Source organism: Leptonotus elevatus, chromosome 19 (assembly GCF_054856555.1).
Source record: "Leptonotus elevatus isolate MCC_2025b chromosome 19, RoL_Lele_1.0, whole genome shotgun sequence".
NCBI classification, from domain to species: domain Eukaryota; kingdom Metazoa; phylum Chordata; class Actinopteri; order Syngnathiformes; family Syngnathidae; genus Leptonotus; species Leptonotus elevatus.
The window spans coordinates 9,955,612-9,980,448 of NC_141257.1; the positions used below are offsets into that span (position 1 = coordinate 9,955,612).

Here is a 24,837-nt window from a genome sequence, read left to right on the forward strand (position 1 = left end):
GCCCCCCCATAATTTTGTGAACCTTTCTACCTGACAAGTCCTGCAGCTGTTAAACAAACAAGAGCATCTATCACAGTTAATTGTACAGCAACAAAGGCCGCCTTTTTTCTTGCTGGATTTCTGTAAACCACGACACATGATTTCATTGAATGTACTTACCAGCTGTTTCCCCTTTAGATGACTAAGTCAGGAAGGGTTTTTGATACCCAATTTGTTCATATTATAAGCATTTTATCACGTGTTAACTGTGCTCCCGCCTGGGAATGCTTCTAGCATTTTATAACGTTTTCATTTATGTAACTTTGAACGCGGAAATGCCAACGCAACCTTTGCAACTTGACATTTCAGAGCTTATACCTTTCATTTGAGTATACGATCCTGAAAGTTATACATTGAGAGATTTTTTTGGTACACTGATGCAACATTACCACGATAAATAAATCCCCCTTTTATAGAGAATTCCAGCTCGGGAAATCTGCTCAGTGTTTGCTTTATTGACCCAATGTACAGAAAAGTATCGTCGTAGATTTACATTTTCAAATGCAAAGAACTCTCAAGTACAAAAACTTACTAACTTAAAACTTATTGAGATTTTAATGTACACATTTTTGAACCGTCATTCAAATCCCCCAAATTATATAGTTCTTCACAATTTCAGCCTCTGGATTGGCGGCGCTGGTGAGCAATGTCTGCCACCCTGTGGTGAACACGGGCATTACGTCTTTAAACGGCTCGGCAAGAGTAAATCTTTTTATTTTCAAAAGCTAATCGAGGGCAAATCCGAGTGTGGTCTGTTGCCGTTTCTTGTGCTAAATTAATAAATAATACTGAAATATTGTAAGTAAAGTTGTATGAAAATAAAACACCGAAGTATTTCCAATTTAAAGGTATATCACCTGACCCTTCCCATCTGTGTATTCACACCATTCCCGACCTTATAGTCTTTCTTTCTCTCTGCCAAACATTCCGACTCCACGTGTTAGTAGATCCATGACTTGCCTGGGAAGTAGCTTTTTTCTCCCACTGGGGAATTGTTCCTGGACTTAAAAGCCCCATTGGTTTGTCAAGCAAGTGTTGTCCTTGAGTGGAAAGGAAGGAAATTAACATTGGATTTGAACTGGAAGATGGGATAGAGGCAGCGGGGCTTGACGGGACAAAATGGCTGTGATGGCCTTGCCACGAGCAAATCTAAAAGGGTTTCACTGCTACGCACCTCCATACCCCCCCCCCCCCCCCCCCCAATTCGACCTCACCTGAAGCTGGTCAAACTTGGGAACAACATGATAAATGCATGCAAATAGTTTTTCTATCTAAGAATAGTTCCTGATATTTAGTTGCTTGAATATAAAGTGGGTTTGGTGTAATGGAAACTGGTGGCAATGGAGACAGAACATTTATATTGAACGCTATGAAACGACTCCGAGATGCTCCGTGAAAAAAACACTGATGAAGAACTTATAAGCAGGTTTGAATGGGGTGAGCCGCTTTAATTGCCAGTACTTGAAGGACGCTTTTATGAATAGAATCGCAGCTCAGCTTAACACAAATGAAGATATTAGTCCACCACTTTCATTATCATTAAGAGATACGTGTATTTTACTTCCAGGATGATTATTTTTGGTACTGTTGAGCGAGAAAAACAAAAACAAAAAACAATACTTTGAATTATTCCATATTTCTCCCCCATCTACCCCCCCCCCCAACCCCCCCTCCGCATCTGTTTGGTCTAAAAATGTAAAAACGTCCCTAATTGTCATATCACAAATGAATCTATATAACAAGAAAATACACATCGGCAGTGTGAAATAAGCCTAAAAGGAAGCGGTTAGGATGCAAATGGAAGTAAATGTCACGCCGGTGAAATGAATGCGTGTCCATTCTTGGCAATGCAAAATTCCAATTGCTACCCCATGCGTCTGTGTTGCTGTTATTACTGCAATAGCATCGGCCCAGGCGGCTTGCTGTGAAGCAATAATGTCATTGAGTGGGGAGACGGAGTCCATATAAGACCCCCCTCCGGCCAAATCCAGCTGACACTTTGTTGTAATCGAGGCTTGAATAACGCCTCCTGGAGTGCGCCTGGTGTACGCGAGCGCCGCACCGCACCGCTTGTTGAGATCTTTATTTGATCACTCCGAGCCCAACTTCCTCTTTTTTGCCGCTACTTTTCTTTATAATTACAGTCAAAAAGACTTCGGAGAGCGGCGTGTTGGCACGTTTACGGTGAGGCCGCTTCCTTTGTTTGTGAACAAAAAGAGGCAAGGCGAGATCAAGTCGCCGAGGACCAAAAAAGGAAAAAAGCGAGATGCGTTTTCAGCACTTTGCTTTTCGTGCGTCATAGAACTTGCTGTGAATGCGCGTGAAAGCTCATTTGTCTCTGTCTTTGAACAGAAGGCCACAAAAGAACAAGTTGAACTCTCCCGTGATGAACTTTATTTCAATGCGGCAACTCTAATTAAGTTGTTAATAAGATTCTGTGGGGATCCCGCTTTATAATGACCACTCAGACAAAAGCGTAAAAACTCATCTGCGTATCTCGGACAATAAAGGAATTCATCTCCGTTAGATCTTTACAGCTGTGATTGAGGTGTTGCTGTCGCATTGACGTACACTCAAACGCGACCTTATGACCTGCGGGGAGTGAGCTCATTACTAAGTGTGAAATCGAGTCCGTTTGTTTGATAACTCACAAGTGGCTCTTATCAGGATTGGCCACAAGGTTGCCCATGCTCTGCTGGTGTCTATCTTTTTTTTCTTTCTACACTGGCTTCTGTGGACTTCTGGTCCTACAATTGGATTAGGCCAAATTGCGTGAGGCAGATCTAAAGTTGTCCGCAGGCAGAGAGTGACGACTGAAGGAAGAAATGAGTGTAGTTATGAGCCTGCGAGGGCGTAATCAATCATCATTGCGCACGGGGCTCTCATTTCCTGCCAGTGGATTGGCTCGGCTGCTCCCATTTTCTCCAAATCCCACTTAATATGGAGTCTGTTTTGTTTATAAGGAATGGGGGTAAAGGCATGGGAGACTTGGCACGACATTATCACCGCTATAGTGAACCAGAGGACAATGAAAACCCGCTTTAGAGTAAGACCATGTGTAAAAAAATTTAATAATAGTTTTATACAGAGTTCCTGGTTTACTGTCCGTGCTATTTTGTGGATTATTTTTGTAGCGTTAACTATTTTGGTCTAACTTTCTTAAATATGGGGCGTAATTCCACTTTTGACCACCAGATGCCGACACACTTTTTTCATTATGTTCGAGATGGTGTAAATTTGAAAGACGAGGGAAAAAACTGTAATTCAGCACAGCCTAATTTTTGTTGCTTTTTTTACCTATAAAAAGTGACGGCTGTAGTGTCGTTTTATAATCTACATGATTATTAATGCATATTTTGAGATAATGAGTTAAGTTTGCTAACAAATGGGATTCGTTAACCGTAATCGCGGAGAGGAATCGGTCCACTGTTGATAGAAAAAAAGCTCCCTAAATTACGTTACTGTAAAAATGACACATAAAGATACAAAGAACCATTATCTCATCCGACAAATGTCTATTAGCTTAATGCTAACATAGAATGTGAAACATCATAGGTAGCTAATATAAATTAGCATACGTGTTTCAGTAATTCTATACAGTACCTCTAACTTGCAACATACTGTATAAAAAGCATATTGTACGACAACAAATTGTCCAACAAATATTCCTGCAGCTTACCTCTACACAGGTGCAAATGACAACCACAATAATAAACAAACAGTATGGTTAAATCAATATCTCCCAACTGTGCCAATCAAAAGTGAACTATAATATTGCTGTTAAGGCAGCTCTTGTATTGGATATCATTATACTATTGCGCAAATGGTTGGAATGCAGTGGCCGGTCGGTATATGCTGAATGGCAACGTTAAGTCACTATTAAACATTGTAGGTTACTATAGTTTCTTTATTTATCTACAGGCCAGTTTGACTGCAATGGTGAAGTAATGCAATTATATATGTGTATTTATGGGCAGCTCACTCTTGTAATGTTTATCTGAACAGCTAGCTAAATGCTAATTTGGCGGCTAGCGACTTTCTGTGCATCATAAATAAACGTTTAAGCATACCCAGCAACCACGATAGCCAGCAGCGGTGACACCAAACGGGATTATTACTGTCCACTTAAGATGGACAAACTTGGGAATGAGAGCAGCACCTGTCGCTGCGGGCACCCTGTCTCGTTAAAGTGCCTAATTAGCAAGATTCCGCCCTGAATCTCCGTGTCTAATGGCCTGTCCGTAACCATCCACAAACACGGGTTTCACCGGCGGAATTCTGGGGCGAGTCGCACATTTTTAGCCTCAATTAATTCCTGAAAGAAGATGACGAGGGTGGCCAGAAAGAAAGACGGATCTGCTGGAAATGAAGATATTAGCCAAGAAAGAGTTTGGCTCCCTCATTTTTGTAATGTAGAGAGTCTTGTTATGTTTCATTTAGTGGTAGCAACAGGATGGGGTGGAAAAATAAGACAAAAAAAAGTGATTAGGTTTTTGCATAATGATTTTCTCCCTTTGGCTATTTTATTTAAGGAAATGAGAAGTGTGTGTGTTTGCTGTTCATGTGAGCCGATTTATTACTTCCACCAATCCCCATTTGTTGTTTTGTTTATTAGAAGTTTTGCACAAAAATAAAAAAAATAAAATATATATATCATTCACAATTTGTGAAAGGGTGGCACATTGAGTGAGAATTACATTTTATCAACACGAAAAAAATATTCGGAATAAGAGAATGATGTTAAAGTGAGTGGAGGAACTTCAAGTAGTGCTTTGCCGCCATCTTGCGGAATTTTTGCGCCAAGGAACTATATCAAAATTGCGTTGAGGAGCTTCGTGTAGTGCTCTGCTGCCATCTTGTGGCATCTTGGAGACAATGAACTATATAGAAGTGAGTTGAGGAGTTTAATGAAGTGCTTTGGAGTTTCATGGCTTGCTTTGCCGCCATCTTGTGGCATCGTTGTGCCAAGAAGGAACTCGGTTGAGGAGCTTCAAGTCGTATTTTGCAAGCATCTTGGTGCTAAGGAACTTATGTTGAGGTGAGATGAGGAGCTCCGTGTATTCTTCACTGTTATTTACATTTCAATCTGAATGGAAGCTGTGCTCTTGCATTGGATACCATAGTTTAGCCTCGGTTGTCAGGTTATGCCTCACTGGTAACTTTGGCAGCTCTAGGATGACATTTTTTTTTTGTGGCTACAATATGTGACTGCTCCGCATTACTTTCTGAGTGGCCGTCATGAATTCTCGCGGAAGGGCGAGAAGACGTTTTCATCCGTCACTCCGTTGTTCCCAACACTTTCCCCCCCACGCTCCATCTCTTCGACTTTCATTATTGCTCCTCTCAAAGCTTCATCTCTCTCACAGCCAACCTTTGCTCTCCCCTTCACGTCAACAGAGTTCCTTCTCTCACCCTCATCCGTCAGCCTCTCCTTTCGCTCGCTTCGCCTTGGAAGCTTCTCCTCGTCCTCAACATCCATCTTTTTGCTCTCACTATTGTTTCAAGGCTCTTCTACTTTCCTTCCATTGCCGGAATTGTTGCGCTTTAAATAGATTTGAGTTACTTTATATGCTGGAGTAGGAGTGGCCTATTGTGCATATAGTGTGAGCCTGTAGACAAGACAAATGTGGAACCTTCCTGTAGCGACACCGCCATTAGTTTGGAGAATTTGCCATGACACCTTGGCAAAAAAACGCCATCCATAATGGTGGATCCTTGTCTTCATTAGATACACCTGGTCAGCTCGGTGGCGCATGCGATTAGCATGTCTGCTTCACAGTAGAGGTTCTGGGGTCGAGTCTCTGCTTGGGCCTTTCCTTGTGGGGTTTGCTAATTTCCAGGTACTGTGGTTTCATTGAAGCATCATTGATAACTTCTGTTTTGGCCTCACAAAAAGAAAGGAAGTCAAAGAAAAAGCCAAATCTGCTTGTGGCTTTTGCTGACGCCTTGTGAAGTCACACATTTTTGTTTGACCTAAGCATTTTGGCTGAACTCCCATTTCCACAACGTCTGGGGCGTTCCACTTGGGAGATTTCACTTTTTTTTTGTATTTATATTGCATCATTTCAGCTGATAATTGAAAGTATCACTCAAAAAGGAGGGGAAAAAAGCCTTCATGCCAATCTCTCTTGGTCTTTTTTTTGCATTTTTTGCTTGGTCTTTCCTCCTTCCTCTCTCACTTTTACCGGCTTTCTTTGCCCGTCCTGTGGGGGTTCCTCAACGGCTGTCAGGCACTATTGTGAGCATGATAGGAAATGATATATGGGCTTCCACAATAGTAACAATTAGGCTAAAGAAATTCAGAGTGGAGGGGCAGAGAGAGTATGTAGAAAATTGGAGACGATGAAGAAGCTGAAATAGAAAGGAAGGGTGTAGAAAAGTGTGGTAAAGAGATGATTCAGGTCTTTTCTAAGTGAAAGGAAGTGGTCAAAGCAAATGCTCTCCGGTGGTGCTGAGAGAAGGTGTATGTGCAAAAGGGGGAGGGAAATAAATGAGAGGGGGAGGATGGCTACTCTGCTGGAATTCCAAAAGGTAGAGTGAAAATGAAGAGTAATTAGGCGGAGACATCCAAAACTGTAGGAGGGATGTTGCTGGGAGGAACAGGCGGGATAATGCAAAGGACATTAAGAAGTAGAAAAGGGGCCAAAGGAAGAAAGTCATTCTTTACATTCAACTTAATTATCTTATTACTGTATGTTTTCTTTTAAATAATATATGATATTATGGAGAGCTTTTTTTTCTACATTGCTGCATACTAAAAATGCTGGGTTGTTTTCCTATCGCTGAGTGGCTGTGGATATTGAGCAGATTGGGTTATTTTTCCGCAAGGTTGGGTTAATTTTGACCGAACAGATTGGGTTGAATATTGACTTTTGGCAGACTGAAGAGCTGGGTTGTTTTCCTAACCCACTTGCTGGGTGGCTGTCGATATTTGGGTTACTTTTACCCAAGGTTGGGTTAATTGTTTTGACCCAACAGAATGGGTTGAATACTGGATTTGGGAAGACTGAAGAGAGCTGGGTTGTTTTCCTAACCCACTTGTTGGGTGGCTGTCGATTTTGAGGAATTTGGGTTACTTTTACCCAAGGTTGGGTTAATTGTTTTGACCCAACAGAATGGGTTGAATACTGGATTTGGGAAGACTGAAGAGAGCTGGGTTGTTTTCCTAACCCACTTGTTGGGTGGCTGTCGATTTTGAGGAATTTGGGTTACTTTTACCCAAGGTTGGGTTAATTATTTTGATCCAACAGATTGGGTTGAATACTGCATTTGGGAAGACTGAAGAACTGGGTTGTTTTTCTAACCCAATTGGTGGGTGGCTGTGGATTTTGAGCAGATTGGGTTACTTTGACCCAACAGATTGGGTTGGATGTTGGTTTTGGGAAGGCTCTAGAGCTGGGTTGTTTTCCTTCCTTACTTCCTGGGTGGCTGTGAATTTTGAGCAGATTGGGTTACTTTGACCCAAAGTTGGGTTAATGACTTTGACCTAACATATTGTGTTGAAGATTGGATTTAGGCTGGCTGAAGAGCTGAAGCTGGTTGCCATGTTTGACAGGTTTATGCACTGTAACATTCTTGGAAAACATTAGTGGACACAGGACACAGGGATTGGGGTTCAAATCCTGGTCAGGGTGAATGGCCCACTCAGGGAAAATGGGTGGGTTGTGTCAGGAAAGGCATGCGGTGTAAAAAGTGTTCCAAACATATCATGTGAGTGACTTAGTGTGGTGATCCCTTACAAGAAAAACTTGCTTCTTCTTCTTAGAAAATGTTGGCAAAAAAGTAGTATACTGCTAACCTGGTAACCTAGTATTAGTAGTTTTTAACCCTTGCTGGATCAAAATCTTGCCCAGTGTGCCAAGTCAAATCCTCAATCCCATGACCTGGTTTTAAAGAGTAACTCAACACACACATCAAATGTTTTTCTTTTTGCTGATAAACTGTATAAACTGGTGTTTACAAATGCTGTCCTGGTCATTATTTTTGCCATTTTTTTGTGCATATTTGTTGAAAGCTTGAATTTGGGGCAAAACCCATCTGTTTGGTGTCATCTTAAGGTTAAACACTGGGATAAACACAATTTGGCTGATTGTCCTCTCATTACACGGGAAATTACAAACGACATCACTTGACTGCGCAACTACTCTGTGCGCCCACGAACAAGGAGATGGCCCATGGTGTTTTACAACCTGCTTGACATAATTGAACTGTTTGGGGTGCTACTTTCATTCCCGTGTCATTTTTTTTTTAAATTTTTGTTGGTGTGTAACCTACAATCAAATTCCCATTCACGAAGGATTTTCATTAGAAATACTTCTGATATAAGTATGCCCTTCGTAAAATGACTGGTCATTATTTAAAAAAAAAAATACATACGAATACACATATATATATATAAATACACATAGCGTAGCTATAGTCTAATGTGAGGATTCGTTGGTGGTTAATGGGACACTGTTTATAAAATAAAAAGGCAGCATGGAGACGGATTCATTCTTAAATTTAAACTGTAGTCGTCATTCACCGCAGTTAGAGCGACAACACTTCCTGATCCCCTTTCAGCTGACTAATACTAACCAATCAGAAGCTAGCATACTTTAGGTAAATGCAAGTGAATGACGGAGAGCAGCAGATTCGACACATCAACTTAGCTACTTGTACAAAAAAAAAATACCAAACTGTATAAATGCGTAAATAATAATTCTGGAAACATAAATGTCCAAGTAAATATATATTTTAACAAATTAATTTAAATGCTTGATCCTCAGGGTGTGGACCTTCGCAAAGCGAGGCGTCTTTGTCGCTGGCCGCACCCAATGCTTCAAAGAGCGAATACTTAACATATGTTTAATCTCTGCTAAAGCAATTACTATCCCCTTATTTGAAAACTCCGCCGAAAAGTATTGGCACAAACATCCAACTAGTACGCTATGAGTTTTTTTCTCTCAAATCTGCCACATTATAAAGTGGCAAATGTGCCACTTTAAAAAGTTATTTGCTAGTGTTTTATATATATTGATACGTGGCCCTAATACACCACCGTACTTTTGACCCAGCAGTTTTAAGATTGTATGCTGAATATTTGAGTTAGATGAAACCACTGATTTGGCAAAAACAGCACTGTTGTTTAAACAGTAAATTATAAACAACACCATCCACATTCCAGAGTGTTCTGTACATATTTTGTCAGTTCTCCACAAGCATTCTAAAGCCCTCTTCCCAACACAGCAATTTTACAGTCAACATTAGTTTCCTGTCAAGGACCGTCTGTCGTGCGCTGCCAATCCGACAGGCCACAGGCCTTGGCATCAGGGCCCTCAGAGGCCAGCGGTCCTGTATGGTCTTTGCTTACCATGAGGGGCCTGAGGGGCCTCGCGACTGACAGCTGGTCCCAAATGCAGTGAGCGCCTTTGACCATCTGTCTGGCCCGTGTATTGCTGCTGACAACACATTCTTGGCGTGTGCGTCCCTCCTCGATGAAATCCTTGTCACTGGATTTCATTCATTTATGAGGAGGTTGTGCAGGTGTACCTAATCATGTGTCCGGTGAGTTTATTAGAACATGGCTTGCTTGTCTTTTGTGGTATGTGTTTGCATCACAAATGAGAAATATGCTGCTATCCTAACCTTTATTTCAACATATCGTGGTTGTCAACTTGTCACTCACACAATGAAAGCCGCACACACCTGAACGTGACATTAATTCATATTTTGCTGGAGTTCCCGCAAGCGTGGACAACATTTGATCGAACACAAACTCATCGAGGGACACGTACAAGGCCTTTTGTTCTCAACTCGCAATATTCCCTCACGTAATCTGAGGTGAGGTGCTTTCCTTCAACAAAGCTTGACGTGCAACATAAAACAATTAAATACCAGTGCTGGTGGGGGAAAAAAATGAAATTACTGATGCAGAAAATAGATTTGTGTAATGAAATTATAAGAACAAGTCACTTTGCGGGATGACTCGTGCAATGAATATGATCAGGTTTGAACATGTGTCTTGTTTAATAGTGTTGAATCTCAAGAGCGTGAGGAGGCTTTTTTTTCCCCATTATGTGTTAGCATTGAGATAGCGGACTAAAAGGCTAAGTTATGTTTCTATTTTAAATTCACATGGTGTTCATTTCATTGTTCAAAGGTGAAGTCAACCTTAAAAATTTCTTGACAATAATATGTTATGTGAGATCTCACTAGTTTTAACATGACATCCTGATTAATATTACATTTGAGCAACATGAATTATGCAGCAAAATCCAGCCGTTTTTTATCCATCTCAGGGGGCGGACATTTTGCCACTTGCTGTCGACTGAAGATGACATCACAGTTGCTCAGGGCTCAGGCAACGGCCAATCACAGCTCACCTGCTTTCTGAAGCTGAGCTGTGATTGGTTGTTCTCCGAGACCTGAGCAACTGTGATGTCATCTTCACTTGACAGCAAGTGGCAAAATGGCCGCCTTCTTATATTGATAAAAAAAAATTGGGGGGGATTGACTTCGCCTTTAATTTGACAGTAGACTTCGTGTACGTAGACACTAGAATACATCCAGTATTTTCGACACATTTTGTGCTCGTAATTATTTGAGTGTGTTTAACTTACCCGACATCCATTTCCTTTCCCAGACAGTAACTTCATTCTGGCTAACGCTCAGGTGTCCAAAGGCTTCCCCATCGTCTACTGCTCCGATGGCTTCTGCGAGCTCACTGGCTTCTCTCGGGCCGAAGTCATGCAAAAGAGTTGCGCGTGTAAGTTCCTGTACGGCCCCGAGACCAGCGAAAGTATCATCATCAGCATCGACGAAGCCCTGGAGGAGCGCAAGGAGTTTAAGGATGAGATCATGTTTTACAATAAGACAGGTGAGAAGTGAGTTGTTCGGTACATGGAGAATAACTTACTTACTTTGAATGAGTTCATGTAACACTTGTCAAGATGGCTGTGCTGCACACTGGGTCTAAAGTGAGAAGAAAAAAAACACACACACACACACACACACACTCACTATTGAATCAACAATCAGTCACGGTGTCATATGACTTTAAAAGGCACATTTAGCAGATGGCGTTGCAAATGATGTGCAGTTACAGCTTTACTAATGCCATCACAGTTGTGGGCCTTCCGCCAAGTCCTACTTTTGTGTCGCTTTTACCGCTCACACTCCGCGCTATACTACATCACATTTTCTTTACTTGTATCCAACATCTGTCTCTTTGCGTTTCAACTTTCTCCTGTTTAAAAATGCCATTCCAAGTTGAGCATCCGCTGTTTCCGAAACGTATAGTTTTTCAGTTTACGACATCGTTCCCGTTTCGGTCCTTTTGTTGCCGTCTCAGCTTGAAACCAAAACATCGGCTAATTGTTATGCCGACGACACCCTGCTGTTCCTACCACTGCAATCTTGAAACTCTTCAATGACCCGAGTCCGAGATTTTTTGTCTCCAGCTAACCCAAAAAATATCTGAAAATGAATGAAGAGGAAAATGGTGTGACACTGGTTTGACTCCTGGTTGAATGGACGAGCCGGGTGTCCGCAAATAATTGGTCTGTTGTGTAAAATGTCTACCTACGGGCACAATCGCATGCAGAGTCACACGCACGCTGCCTTAGTCATCAGCAGGCAAGCAAGCGAGTGTGAGCGAGAGTGGGTGTGATGGGAGGAAACTCCATGGGAGATTCTCGTCATTTGCATTTCATTCCTATTCCAGGAGAAGAGTTTTTACAACAACTGCCAAAAAGTGGAATTGGGGGCCTTGTGTGGATCACATTCACATTGAAATGACAAAATATGTGGAAACAACACACAGTAACATAACACAAGACAAACAATTAGTGGACACTGTAAAAAATGAGTAATATTTACTTGAACGTTTTTTTCACTCAGAAATTCTAAGTACCTTTTACAGGGAGAGTTTTGAGTATATTTGACCAGTTTATTATACAAAAAAAAAATAAAAGTTACTCACTCAAACGTTGAGGAACAACTCATGACCTTCAGCTTGGTAGGTGGCTACTCTACCACCTGAGTCATGCCACTCTGGCTGTTTGCCACTATACTGCATTACTGGTTGTGTCCAAAATGAGACCAAAAACCGGTCTCATGGAGGTACAAGGATTCCGGACACCATCAATATACTAAAACACAGCAAGAATGGCATGGCTCCGGTGGTAGAGTGGCTGTCTCCCAACCTCAAGGTTGTGGGTTTGTTCCTCAACACTTTTTCTTAATTTGTAAAATGTCCTCAAAACTCTCCTTGTAAAATGTGCTTAGAAGTTCTGTAAAGAAAAGTAAACAAATACGACTTTTTTTTTCTTTCTTTTTTAACGGTGATATAAGTAACCATCCTATTTCTGATCTTCTGCTAAGGCTGGCTAATACTACCGCGACACCGCTTCACAGATCTCACTGGTGCGAAAACGCACAACCTGCAGATGCTGACCTGGCTTTCTTCTAAAAGCAATCTATTTAGCAAGAGATGGGACCTGCATGCTCGGTTCATCTTGAGAAACAGTCTATAAACGGCTGTGCTTCTCCCACGGGGGGGACCCGACTCGATGGGCTTGCTAATAAAGCTGGTACATTGTTGTACTACTTGAAAAAAAAAAAAAACACTGGCACATGCATAAATGGTCAAGAATGGTGTGAATAAGAGTGTTGTTGTTGTTGTTGTTGTTGTTTTCATTTCAGCGGTGCTCTTCTGGTGCCTGTTCGACATTGTACCAATTAAGAATGAAAAGGGGGACGTGGTGCTCTTTCTGGCTTCATTTAAGGACATCACTGACATCAAAGGCAAAAGCATTCAAGAGGACAAGAAGGAAGGTCAGTCAATGCACGGAGGTACACCAAAAAGGTAACATGCAGGTTCTCCGGTGAAGAAGTGTATTGTACTTTTTTTTTTTTTTTAAGGAAATTTTTTAATTATATATATTTTTTGTCCCGAGAACCTTATCATCTGTTACCCTTGATCCAATTTGAAGGAAAGATATCTTTGGCCAAAGTCACTTTTCATATATAGGATTACACGAATGACATTGAGCTAAATTTATCTAGGGAGTAGGTCATTGCACGTGTGTGCGCATGTGCATGTTTGTATGTGTGTTCCTCGCCTGCATAATTGCGCTCATTACCGTAAATAAGTCAGAGCAGGAAGCATCAACCCAAAGAAAAGTTATTTTTGTTCACCTAATGAAAAGCTTTTCAACCTAAAGTGAAAGTGGCTGATACCGCATGCCTCTCCAGACACAGACAAACAGCCCACTGTAATAACTTTTAGTGAAACGAGAATATGAGCAGGAAGAAGTGTTTGCATTTTGAGGTTCTCTTGCGTTCTTGAGAAGGGCTTTTTCCTGCCCAATTGGGAAGTGACAGGGATTTAATTTCCTCATGGAATGCATCAAGATTCAAAATACAAAATTACAATTATATATAGAGTGGACACTAAAGAAATGCACTCGTTTAAACAGAATATTCTGGTTAATGTTGTGTTTGTGGAATATGAATTAAGCAGCAAAATGCACCTGTTTTGTCACTTGCTGTTGACTGAAAATTACATCACAATGTCTCAGGATTCGGGTAACAGCCAACCACAGTTCAGCTGACGAATGTCACATGACCAAACTCAGAAATCAGGCGAGTCGTGATTGGTCGTTACCTGAACCCTGAGCACCCGTGATGTCATTTTCAGTCTATAGCAAGTGGCCACCTCAGATGGAATATATATTTTTTTAACTTCTTTTTTTTTGCTGCTTAATTCATGTTCACAAACACAATATTAATCAGAAAAACCAAATTTGTAGGGTAAAAGCAAAGTACTTTCCCTCATTTTTGCTTTTCTTCCATCGTTAATCCACATTGGCCTCTATTACATATCCATACGCTTCCGTCCTCCACTTTTTATGTTTCCACAACACCTATGGACCCCCTTTTCCCCTTGCACACGAATGGTTCCAACACCAAAGGGATATTCATTAGGTCTAAAAATAAAGCATTTCTCCGTTTCTGCGCTCCTGCCGTGTCGTGTCCCCCAAGGCGGTGCCTCTTTATGGATGGGCCCTGTCTGTTCCCCTCATCTGGGGTTCGCCGGCATTCAGAAAATGCGTACGCTTTCCAAAGGACCCTCAAAAGCAGTTAGCACTTTGGTTCTTGTGCTTTGTTATTGCCTGTATCCGCCCTCGAGCCAATCTGTCCTTTGCGGTAGGTTGAGAGCACGCCGGCAATAACGCTCCCTCTATTATCCAAGTTCCACTCTCCACACATCACTCCAACACTACCCATCTCACATACGAAAGCACTTCAGCAGCCGCAATTTACCATAACAAATCCATCATAGTTTACTTAACTGCCTCGCCAGAACATTGCCCTGACTTGTTGGAGAACGTGTTCATCAATCCTTTTGGCAGAGTAATGGGATTAAGATTTAACCCAGCACGGTGGGTCAAGATTTTGATCCAACGAGGGGTAGAAACTAACCATATTGACGATTTAAAGCTACCGAAAATTACCGAACTGGAAATGGACTGGCTGTTTGGGGAAATTGCAAAAATTTCTAATGGTCAACACATCCCTGGTCACAAGGATGCAATTTTTGTCCTAACATCATTCACGTTGAGTTGAGTTAGTTCTAATTCCATGCGTTATGATGACCACGAGTCATGTGCAGCGCTAAATACCAGAAAGATTCCGATTCAAAGATCAGGATGTTATGAAGCCAATAAACACTGTTACTTTTTAACACTTGCAGAGCGCCGGCGTGGCAGGATCAGAACAAGCTCTACGTTCAGCTCTGCTCGTATGCGGAGCAGCACAGTGCTCTACCACGTCTCTGGGCACCTCCACAGCAGAGAGAAGAGCAAAATTAAACTCAACAAGGTATATTATCACACACTTCAGACCACCAGACAGGTGATGATGATGATGATGATGATGATGATGATACAGTATAATAATCATCTGTTTGAGGGTGTTTGAAAAGAGGGCCTGGTGTGAGCATAAGATACAGTACTCCTAAATAAATTGCATTTTACATACAACAGTAAACAGCCACCGCGCGTAGTACCACATTTTGCGGCAACATGCCAGGCAGCACTGACGTATATTGGAAGACGTGCAGCTGCATAAATAACAGCAATAAGATGAGGCAGAGAGGGAAATATAAAGAAAAAAAATCTTGTGGGTATTGTTTGGTCTGTTTGGATGTGTTGCCGCTTTGTGTGTTCAAGAGGTGGTTGTTGTTTTTTGAAGGTCTACAGTTACCTCAACATCTATGCTAATTTCTGTTTCGTATGACAGTATAAGTTAGCATTAAGTCAGCAGACTTGTTTCAATGAAATAAAATGGTTTTGTGTCCTCTCTACATGCTTACATTCAAAACATAACAGCATAAATTGCGGTTTTAAAATGCTTGTTAAATATTGTTTCATATCATGTTAGCATTAAGCTAGCAGAGATTTTCTATTTATTTCCGTTTCGTATAATGTTTGTTAGCATTACGCTAGTAGATTTTGGTTAGATGAAATTAGTTGGTTCTGTATCGTCTACGTGCTCGCATTCAATACAATTTAATTTTGTATTTATTTATTTCAGTTTCATATAATATGTTAGCATTAAGCTAGCAGACTTTGATTTGATGAAATGAAATGGTTTGGTATCCTCTTACATGCTGACATTCATAGCAATAGCGCAACTGTGTTTGCAATTTTAAAAATATATACATATTTCTTTCTCATATTATAAGCTAACATTAAGCTAGCATACTTGGTTGTTATATTTCTGTTTCATATTATGTTAGTTAAGCTAGCAGACTTTGGTTAGATGAAATGTGATGGTTTGCTTTCCTCTCTACACGCTCACATTCAAAACAGCGCAAATTGTGGTTGTTATTGTTTTTTTCCCTTTATATTTCTGTTTCGTACTATATGTTAGCATTAAGCTAGCAGACTTTGGTTAGATGACCCCCTCCTACATGCTCAAATTCAAAACAACGCAAATTGTGTTGTCATTTTTTTTCGTATTATATGTTAGCATTAAGCTAGCAGACTTGTTTTTTATATTTCTGTTTCATATTATAATTAGCATTAAGATGATTAGATTAAATGACTGTAGATGGTTTGGTATCCTCTCACATTCAACAAACAATTAATTTTATATGTTTTTATTTGATTTCTTTATGTGTCCTCTCCAGAATGTGTTTGGCGACCCTCCTGCCCTACCAGAGTACAAGGTAGCAGACGCCAAAAAATCCAAATTCATCCTGCTGCATTACAGCACATGCAAGGCGGGATGGGACTGGCTGATCCTGCTCGCCACTTTCTACGTGGCCGTGACCGTGCCGTACAACGTGTGTTTCATCGGCGACGACGATGACCTCACCCGCAGCACGACCGTTAGTGACATCGCCGTGGAGATTCTCTTTATCCTGGGTGGGTTGTTCACCTGCACCAGGGAGCTCATGTTTTCATTAGCGTGGCTTTGGGACTTTGTTCATTGGTGTGAGATGTTTTCCTAACATTTTGACGATGCAAATTTGAAAGGAATCTTTACTAGTCATTATGGTTCAAAAAACTTTTCTTTTTTTTTTACTCATTGATTACTACACAAGTGGCAAATATTTAGGTATTTAGGTGTGTTTAAGCATTCTCTGAGTGTATCTGTTAATTCGAAAAATTTAAATTGTACCTACCTCCCCCCCTCCAGATATTGTTTGCAATTTCCGCACCACGTACGTCAGCAAGTCAGGCCAAGTAATCTTTGATGCTCGGCAGATTTGCTTTCACTACCTGACCACATGGTTCATCATCGACCTGGTGGCCGCCTTGCCCTTCGACCTGCTCTATGCCTTCAAAGTCAGCGTGGTGAGTAACCGAGGGGCTTTTTGCACAACCCCCATTGCTTACAATAACAGAACATAATCAATATACTTCTCCTTACAAAATGAGATACAACACAACGAGTACAACATTGCAGAATTAATGTACAATTTACTCATTTTTAAGGCACATAAACATCAATAGATTTATGTCAAAGCCTGATGATTGATATCTTGCCCAACACGGACCCTCACTAATCCTGTCAACATGCATGTGCACATCTGACATCCCTCCACAGCAGCTTCACATGGATCGTTCCCATTGCTGCTCCGCTGCCTCTTTGATTCTGTCTATTGATTGCACATACAGAGGCTTTCAATTGTATTTTATTGCATCATTAAAACTTCTTCTGCACGGCTTGACTCGAACGCGAGGCGCCCTTAAGGAGAGCACAGTGCAAGGGGAAGCGCAGCGATGGAGCAATTAGGTGGAGCTGCACGACTTGACCCTCGCCGACTGATACTTTGCTTGACGATGCTGTTTACTTTCACTTACAGGATCCTCACCATAAAGCCACCTCATTAACACGTGTGCTAATGCTCAGATGTAAAATCCACTTCAATACTTCTATTCTGTTTTAAACATATACTCACAGGTGAAAGTGCTTCAAATTATAATAATAGTTGATGTCATTACAAATGTGGCAAATGTGTCTTAGCAGCAGACAGACTTTCGCAAGCAAATAACAATCGGAGAAAGGAGTGGGCACACTGACACGTTGCCCCTAGGCAAAGGTCATTGTTTGGTTCCAGACTCTATTAATGGAAATACCACACAGTCTCAGTAGATCACAATTTATTTTTAGGGCCACTGGGCCCCGAGGCCCGCTGCCGCAAGGGAGACAAGAAACTAGAAATAGCCTGTAATTGATGAAATGTCCCCAATAACCAAAACTCTGGTTTTCCTAACCAACTCCCCGGGTAGATGTGGGCTGTGAGCAGATTGGGTTACTTTTACCCAAGGTTGGGTATTTTGACCCAGCAGATTGGGTTGAAGATTGTATTTGGGCTGGCTGAAGAGCTGAGGCTGATCGCCATTTTTGTTGCTGTGCTGAAGTTAAAAATAAATTTAACGTAACATTCGTAGAAATGGAAAATGGAAGAGTTGTGTCAGTAGTGTAGAATCTGTGCCAAACATGTCAAGTGTGACTTTTTCACAGAAAATATTGGTAGTCAGATTTGTATTATTATTATTATAATTATTAAATTATATATTTATATTATTATGATATTTATTTTAAAATTATTACATTAATTATCTATTTAATTATTATTAATACAAATAATAATAATAATTATTATTAACTTCTTTTTTTTTACCAGTTATACCAATAACAAAAATATATAAAATTCTTTAATTAAAAAATATAACACATTTCTACACATGTTAATTCAACACCTACAAAGTTAAATTTAATACTTCAAAAGTGTTTATACTGGTCCACACTAAATATAGTTAAAACAACACTTTTGATAGTGTTTTTTTTTTTTTTACACTGAGCTTTAGTTAAAACAACTGATGGTAGTTGAAATTTAACACTAGTCAACATTGGTCAGTCAGTGTGGATTTTACACTAGTGTTTAAGTGTTAAAATATTACCTATATTATCTAGAGTTGCACTTTTCAACACTCGAAAGGAGTTTTTTTCATTAACACTATAAATGAGCGTTGTGAAAATTACACTCTCGTGTCATGTACAAACACCCCCGAGAAAAGATGAGCAATCCAATGGCGGGAGCAGATTTGAGAGGGAATGGTGACACGGCTGAGATGAAGGAGGCAATAGCTGCTGCGAGAAAGGCAGAACGTATGTACGCTTATGCCGCTTACTGGTGGAGGAGAGAGGTCCTCACCATAGGTGGGATTCGGGGTGATGATAGATGGTGGCGAGAAGATGAAGCCGCTCCCTAAGGCCTGGTAGGAGGCTTCATTACCCTTCATCCTGCACTGCTCCTCTATTTCTCCCAGCATGAGTGTGTGTTGGGAAAATAAAACAAAGCGCGTAGGGGCAGCTGATAAGAAGTGACCACACATTTTTCTTCTTAATATTGTCCAAATGCCATCATCATGTATTTCTCTCCTATATACCCTCCCTCGTGCTTGTACACATTTGCCCTCTCTGCCTTCTTTACTCTCTCTAGTTGTAATATTATACAGGTGTATACATCTTCTGGAGCATTTATGTCCCACTTTCTCATACTCCCCTGTCGGGCTCCCATATGCGCAAATAAATATACATGGAACATACGGTACGTCCTCAATGGAAGGTTAGCTCTCATCCTTGTCCTACATCCCACTAAATAATAGCTGAGGAGCAACTGCGAGATAGGTGACGTTGGGAAAGGTCCAAATGGGAAACTTAACATCTCGACAACCGCATCGGCAAAATGGACGACTTGATCTCGTGTCGTTTGTCTTTTTTCACCAGGTGTCTGTGGTGCACTTGTTGAAAACGGTGCGCCTGCTGCGTTTACTTCGCCTCCTCCAGAAAATGGACCGCTACTCGCAACACAGCACCGTGGTTCTGACCCTGCTCATGTCCATGTTCGCCTTGCTGGCCCATTGGATGGCCTGCATCTGGTACATCATCGGTAAAATGGAAATGGAGGCCAACGCCTACAACTGGGATATTGGTGAGCAATGTTAAATGCAAAAATTTTTGGGAGCAAAAGCAAAATATTTGGGTTCAAACCGGATTGTTTCACTGTGTCGGCTCAACACTCAAAACGACTAGAAAATATAGTATGTTTTATTTTTCCATGCTTTCCCTACAACTAAAGGAGAGTTAGCAATTAAAAATAAGAAAGAAAAATCACTTTTCGGCATTATTCAGCACTGACACGCTATCGAGCTTTTGGAAGTCAATGGAAATGTTTAAAAGGAAATCAATGCGCTGAGATTTTATAAGTGATCCTGATCGGATTTTGATACTAACTGTTCTGCGTTCAACTCGTTTGTTTTTCATCCACCTTTGTGCTCATGACAAATTAAATGCATGGAATGCAGACACTGCATACCTAAATCATTCGAACCCAATTCAATGTGAATGAAGGAGACTTTTAACATCATACTTTAAATTTCCGATTCATCTCAGCTATCACTTGTCTAATAATATCCCTCACTGTAAAGTACCTCGAAATATGTGCAGCAAATGTTTTTTTTTTAGCATCTACATTTAGATGATGATGAATCATCGGCTTTATTGATTCCAGTGTTTGTACCAGACAGGTAGTGAGAGAATGTTGTGATTGCGCAGATAATTAACGATTCAACCCAAGGCCTTCCCCCTCAGTACGCAGGTCCCTCATATAATGAGACCCCTTGGGCTGATCTGTGGTCAGTATCGATGAACTACGTCGCTCGCAATTACCTCTCGCTGTTGTCCTCTCGCAAGCGGTTCCGGGTCAGCATTGACTGAGCCGCGAGAATGACGTCGATTCCTCTTGACCAATTACTGCATCTAAAGTGTCATAAAATACATGAGGCAGGATAAATGTGTTGTATCCTAATTATGCATTTTTGATGGTGAACGTGTGTTGAAGTCAGGCAGCTGTGAGGGGCTTCTATCCAATTACCATTCATCAGTGTCTGCAGGAGACTCTCCGGGGATCAGCTGCATGTCTTCACTCTGGCTTGACCAGGGATTAGTTCTGCTTTCACAGCATCTGATATGCTTCTGTTGAATCCATTGTTCTAGATTTGGCAAAGGAGCTTTTTGCTTTCCGCGGCGTTCAGATCCTGCCACTTTTGGCTTTATCTACCTTGACGAGCTTGACGCCACTGAGCATCTGAGCGTGCTGTGTGGAAAAGTAGTAAAAACATTTCTGTGGAATTACCGAAACGATTTAGGGTATATCTAGTCTTTTCCAAAATGGTGTGGAGAAAGCCAGACAAAGTTAGCGTGACCACTGAGCAAGCAGCTAAGCTAATTCATTTAGGAGATAAAAATACATAAAATGCCATAACCTTGTTTATGGTAGATGTAGCTCAAAAGCTAGCATACTTTCATAATAGCATAATTTGGAAATGAGCCTAAGTCTATAATTGATTTTGTGCTTTTGATTACTTTATTTCTCTCTTATCAAACCAGCAAGGCTATGATCACATGATCTTAATTTGATGTTGCCCGGACAAATGGTACAAACGTGTTCTTTAGACGGTGGAATGGATAGTGCGCTATAGAGCTAATGTTAGCTAGCTAACATTAACCAACCAAATATTTTCTACAAAGGCCTTCCTGTGAGAACTTGTCTTCCACAAATTTGATGCTTGTTTTACAGTCTGTCCCTTTAAAAGTGGCTAGCACACCACTTGACAGTCTTGCTATCATTAAATAGAACTACTGTATTTACCAAAGATTAGCATGACCAGACGTCCAGGTTTAACTGAGAGTCCCGAGTTTTGAGCAGGTGGTAACTACTAGGGGTGTGAATTGCCTAGTACCTGGCGATTCGATTCGTATCACGATTCATAGGTCACGATTCGATTCGATGAATCCCGATACGAATCTATAAATTGATTATTGCGATTTATTAAACCCAAATTTTGAAAATACTAGGCAGTAAACTTGTACATGTACACTGTAAGATTTGTATGAAAATGTATTGATTTATCTGAAAATTCAGGTTGCAGTCTGTTTCATGTTTGAACAGCACTGAAATAAAATATTAAGGCTTAATGTTCCATTAATATAACATTCTTCCATGCTTAATGTATAAATCCTAACCCCAAGTAAGACGCTTTGTTGAATATTCCCATAAAAAAATTGATGCTTAAAAATCGATTCAGCCGCATATTAAATCGATTTGAGAATTGCGCGCTGTAATATCGCAATATATTGCCAAATCGATTTTTTCTAACCTAGTAACTACATTACCACAACACCAGGACTGAACAAAAATGTTAGTGCATTGCCTTGTTTAGCACTTGTTTGTCAAGCAAGATAACATTTAGCATTAGCTTAAGTAATAACAAAACCACAGGCCAACAGATTGTTATAAATACATACCGGTAGTGCCTTTTGATAATTTCTTGTTGATTGATTGATTTTCAGCAAAATTTCAGTGTCCCGATTTTTTATTTTGACAATCTGGTCACCCGACGCTAGATTATTTATTTATTTGAATAATTAGGGGTGGGGGGGGGGGGGCAAAATAAAGCAACCCCTAAAATACGCATAACCCTTTATAAAGACACACTAACTGTACATATAAATAATAATGCGTCTGCTTTCTTTCTGCCCTTCACTACATAATAAAACCAGGATGGCTGCACGAGTTGGCAAAGCGTCTGGAGTCACCGTACTACCCCATCGGAGGTGTGAACAACACCACCAGCGGCCCCGCCATACGCAGCGTCTACGTCGCCTCGCTCTACTTCACCCTCAGCAGCCTCACAAGCGTGGGCTTCGGCAACGTGTCGGCCAACACTGACATTGAGAAGATCTTTTCCATTTGCGTCATGCTTATAGGAGGTATGCGGAAGACACGCCAATACAATTGAAAAATGAGTTCAACCTTAGACACTTGGCTCCATTACATTTATTTTCATTTGATTTTTTTTTTTTGTTGCCATTTGCTTATTGACATGGTTCTTCTGTGGATGTTCAATTTGCGAATGAAGAATTCGAGTAGATCACGGATGCCGAACCTGCACATAACGACGCACATGCTGTACTTTAAATACATAGGTACATTCATCAAGTTGATCTAATTGGGTCAGTCTGATCCAGTTTATGCTTGTTGAACCAGCATTTGCATTTAGGGGGTGAAGAGAGGTAACTGTGGCGGGGTTCCCCCCCCGTGGATATTTCACCTTCACTCCTGCAAAATGTTAAATGTTCTCCAACACCTGGAGGCTTCTGAAGTCACCAGCGCGCACTTTCTCACACACACGTGCTACGCCACTCTAGGCTGCACTGTGACAATTGGAGCAATGTGGGATGTTCAGTATATCAACAGTTGACATTAACCGCTAATTGTCTTATTTAGTTGTGTCGGTCAAGAAACTGGATCTAAATACTCACAGCATCGACTAATGCAAATTTTTTAGCCCAAAAAATGCATCCGTTTTCTTCTCTCTTCCTTTTACAGCGCTGATGCACGCATTGGTCTTTGGCAATGTGACAGCCATAATCCAGAGGATGTACTCCCGCTGGTCCCAGTACCACACCAGGACCAAAGACCTTAAGGACTTTATACGAGTGCATCATCTGCCGCACAGCCTGAAGCAGCGAATGCTGGAGTATTTTCAGACAACCTGGTCAGTCAACAACGGCATCGACTGTAATGAGGTACAAACAAGAGGTCCCATCTCCTTTGGTTGGTCAAAGGGAATTGTAGGTGCTATTTTCAGAAAAGAAGGTCCATCTTTTGGGCCAAACATCAACTTTGGACAATGTATAAAGATTTGTACTTCTTTTATGGTGTTTTGGTTTAATGGTCTTATTTTTAATATCCAATTCAAATAAACCTGCAGGATGCCTAGCTTAATGCTAACAAGCAACACAAAACACCTTGGTCATGCTAACACATAGCATCTGTTTTAATGTGCTACAACCCTTAAAAATGTGTTTGATTTAAGCTAGTTGTACACAAATGGTGTCTTGACATTTCGGCAGAATTACAACAATTAGTCGCAGGCATATATTCTTTATCCTCTACAAACACAACTAATATAACTGCAGCTTACTGAAGACCGTCTTTATGTCCAAAAGTGTTTTTTTTCCTTCTACATTTCATTTAACTGTCATTTTGTTTTCGTAGCACTGGGTATCGATTATAATTTCCTCAATCGATTCAATTTCGATTCACAAGAGTTCAGTTCGATTTGATTCAATTTAAAAACAAACTACGATTCAATTTACCTCACTTCAATCCGATATTAAATCAAACATTGAATTCCAAATTTGAGGAGGAAGTAACTGGTTAAATGATTTGGCGTTATGATCCCTTAAGTGTTGCACAAATGAGATGAAAATATTTACATAATTCAAATTCAATCATTGTAAATATAAATTAAAAAGATTCTGAATTGTCTTAAAGTACAATAAGTCAGGTCTTTTCATTCCAATTCATGTGAACAGTAAATGTCAAGAAAACAGTCAAACGCAAAAAAAAACGGCCTTTAAAATTCGATTTTCTTATACATTTATGGGGAAAATAGATTAAAATAATCGATTCATGGTTTTATGAATCACTATTAGGTTCAAAAAGGAAAATTGATTCAATATCGATTATTCGATTTTTTAAAAACCCAACCCTAGTTTTCGATGGTACAATATTAATAAGTGCTATTAACTATTAATATCTGCTAAATAGTTTAGACGAATGATAAATAGAAACATGTTACATTAGAATTGGTGGACTCCAAAATAGCTTTCTTCAAGGTGGTGTATCATTACAGCAGTTACTTCAGAACATTTTACGGGCAAGGTGAAGCGTTGAGGAACAGTGTGTCGTTCCCACCTTGAGCGAGCCACGGAGAGCGAGGCAGGCAAGCGGGTGAGGCGTAATAGCGGCTCTTGGCTCCGGGCTGCGAGTTGGCTGTGTGAGACAGCTGTCACCATGGCGCGGCGGCGCCGAGATGGAGCGATGCTGATGAATCCCAGACAGATGAATTAAAGATGAGCCTCTTGATTACAGTCGGCTCGGCCCTGATGGCTCATTGATCAGTCTTATGGGGGGTGCCGAGCTCCAGATTTTGGTCCTGACAAGAAAGGAGACACGCATGATATGTTTAGCATTTTTTTTTTTTTTAGCTATATCAAATAGGCTAGCATTGTTTTGGATTCTAGCTGATTGCTTTTGGGCGTGTCAACAGTGTGCAGTACTACTTAAAAAAAAAAAAAAAAGGATAATATAATGTAGCATGAATATTAATAATAACTCGGAATGACACATTTTGTAAGCTAAAATGAGGAGACGCTCCATTTCCA

General features: G+C 40.6%; 2 protein-coding genes across 10 annotated transcripts in view; one reads left to right on the forward strand and one right to left on the reverse strand.

Annotated features, from left to right (window-relative positions):
• satb1a (SATB homeobox 1a) overlaps positions 1-24,837 on the reverse strand; it is a 57,231-nt gene that overhangs the window by 20,014 nt on the left and 12,380 nt on the right. For 5 of the 7 annotated variants that reach the window (XM_086063219.1, XM_086063215.1, XM_086063221.1 and 2 more), the window contains 4 exons: positions 24,368-24,608; positions 20,272-20,361; positions 10,941-10,992; positions 10,641-10,845 (listed from right to left, as the gene is read on the reverse strand). In XM_086063219.1, coding sequence (XP_085919345.1) covers positions 10,641-10,651 — 11 coding nt within the window. In that variant the 5' untranslated portion in view covers positions 10,652-10,845; positions 10,941-10,992; positions 20,272-20,361; positions 24,368-24,608. Of the gene's footprint in view, positions 1-10,640; positions 10,846-10,936; positions 10,993-20,271; positions 20,362-20,476; positions 20,699-24,367; positions 24,609-24,837 lie in introns of all 7 variants that reach the window. The other 2 variants (XM_086063216.1, XM_086063217.1) reach the window with 2 other exon arrangements.
• The window catches only part of kcnh8 (potassium voltage-gated channel, subfamily H (eag-related), member 8), a 35,911-nt gene that overhangs the window by 1,320 nt on the left and 9,754 nt on the right, over positions 1-24,837 (forward strand). Inside the window, exons 2-9 of one of the 3 annotated variants that reach the window (XM_086063212.1) lie at positions 10,664-10,897; positions 12,724-12,855; positions 14,777-14,904; positions 16,217-16,454; positions 16,729-16,886; positions 19,330-19,534; positions 22,165-22,374; positions 22,994-23,193. In XM_086063212.1, coding sequence (XP_085919338.1) covers positions 10,664-10,897; positions 12,724-12,855; positions 14,777-14,904; positions 16,217-16,454; positions 16,729-16,886; positions 19,330-19,534; positions 22,165-22,374; positions 22,994-23,193 — 1,505 coding nt within the window. The remainder of the gene's footprint in view (positions 1-10,663; positions 10,898-12,723; positions 12,856-14,776; positions 14,905-16,216; positions 16,455-16,728; positions 16,887-19,329; positions 19,535-22,164; positions 22,375-22,993; positions 23,194-24,837) is intronic. The other 2 variants (XM_086063214.1, XM_086063213.1) reach the window with 2 other exon arrangements.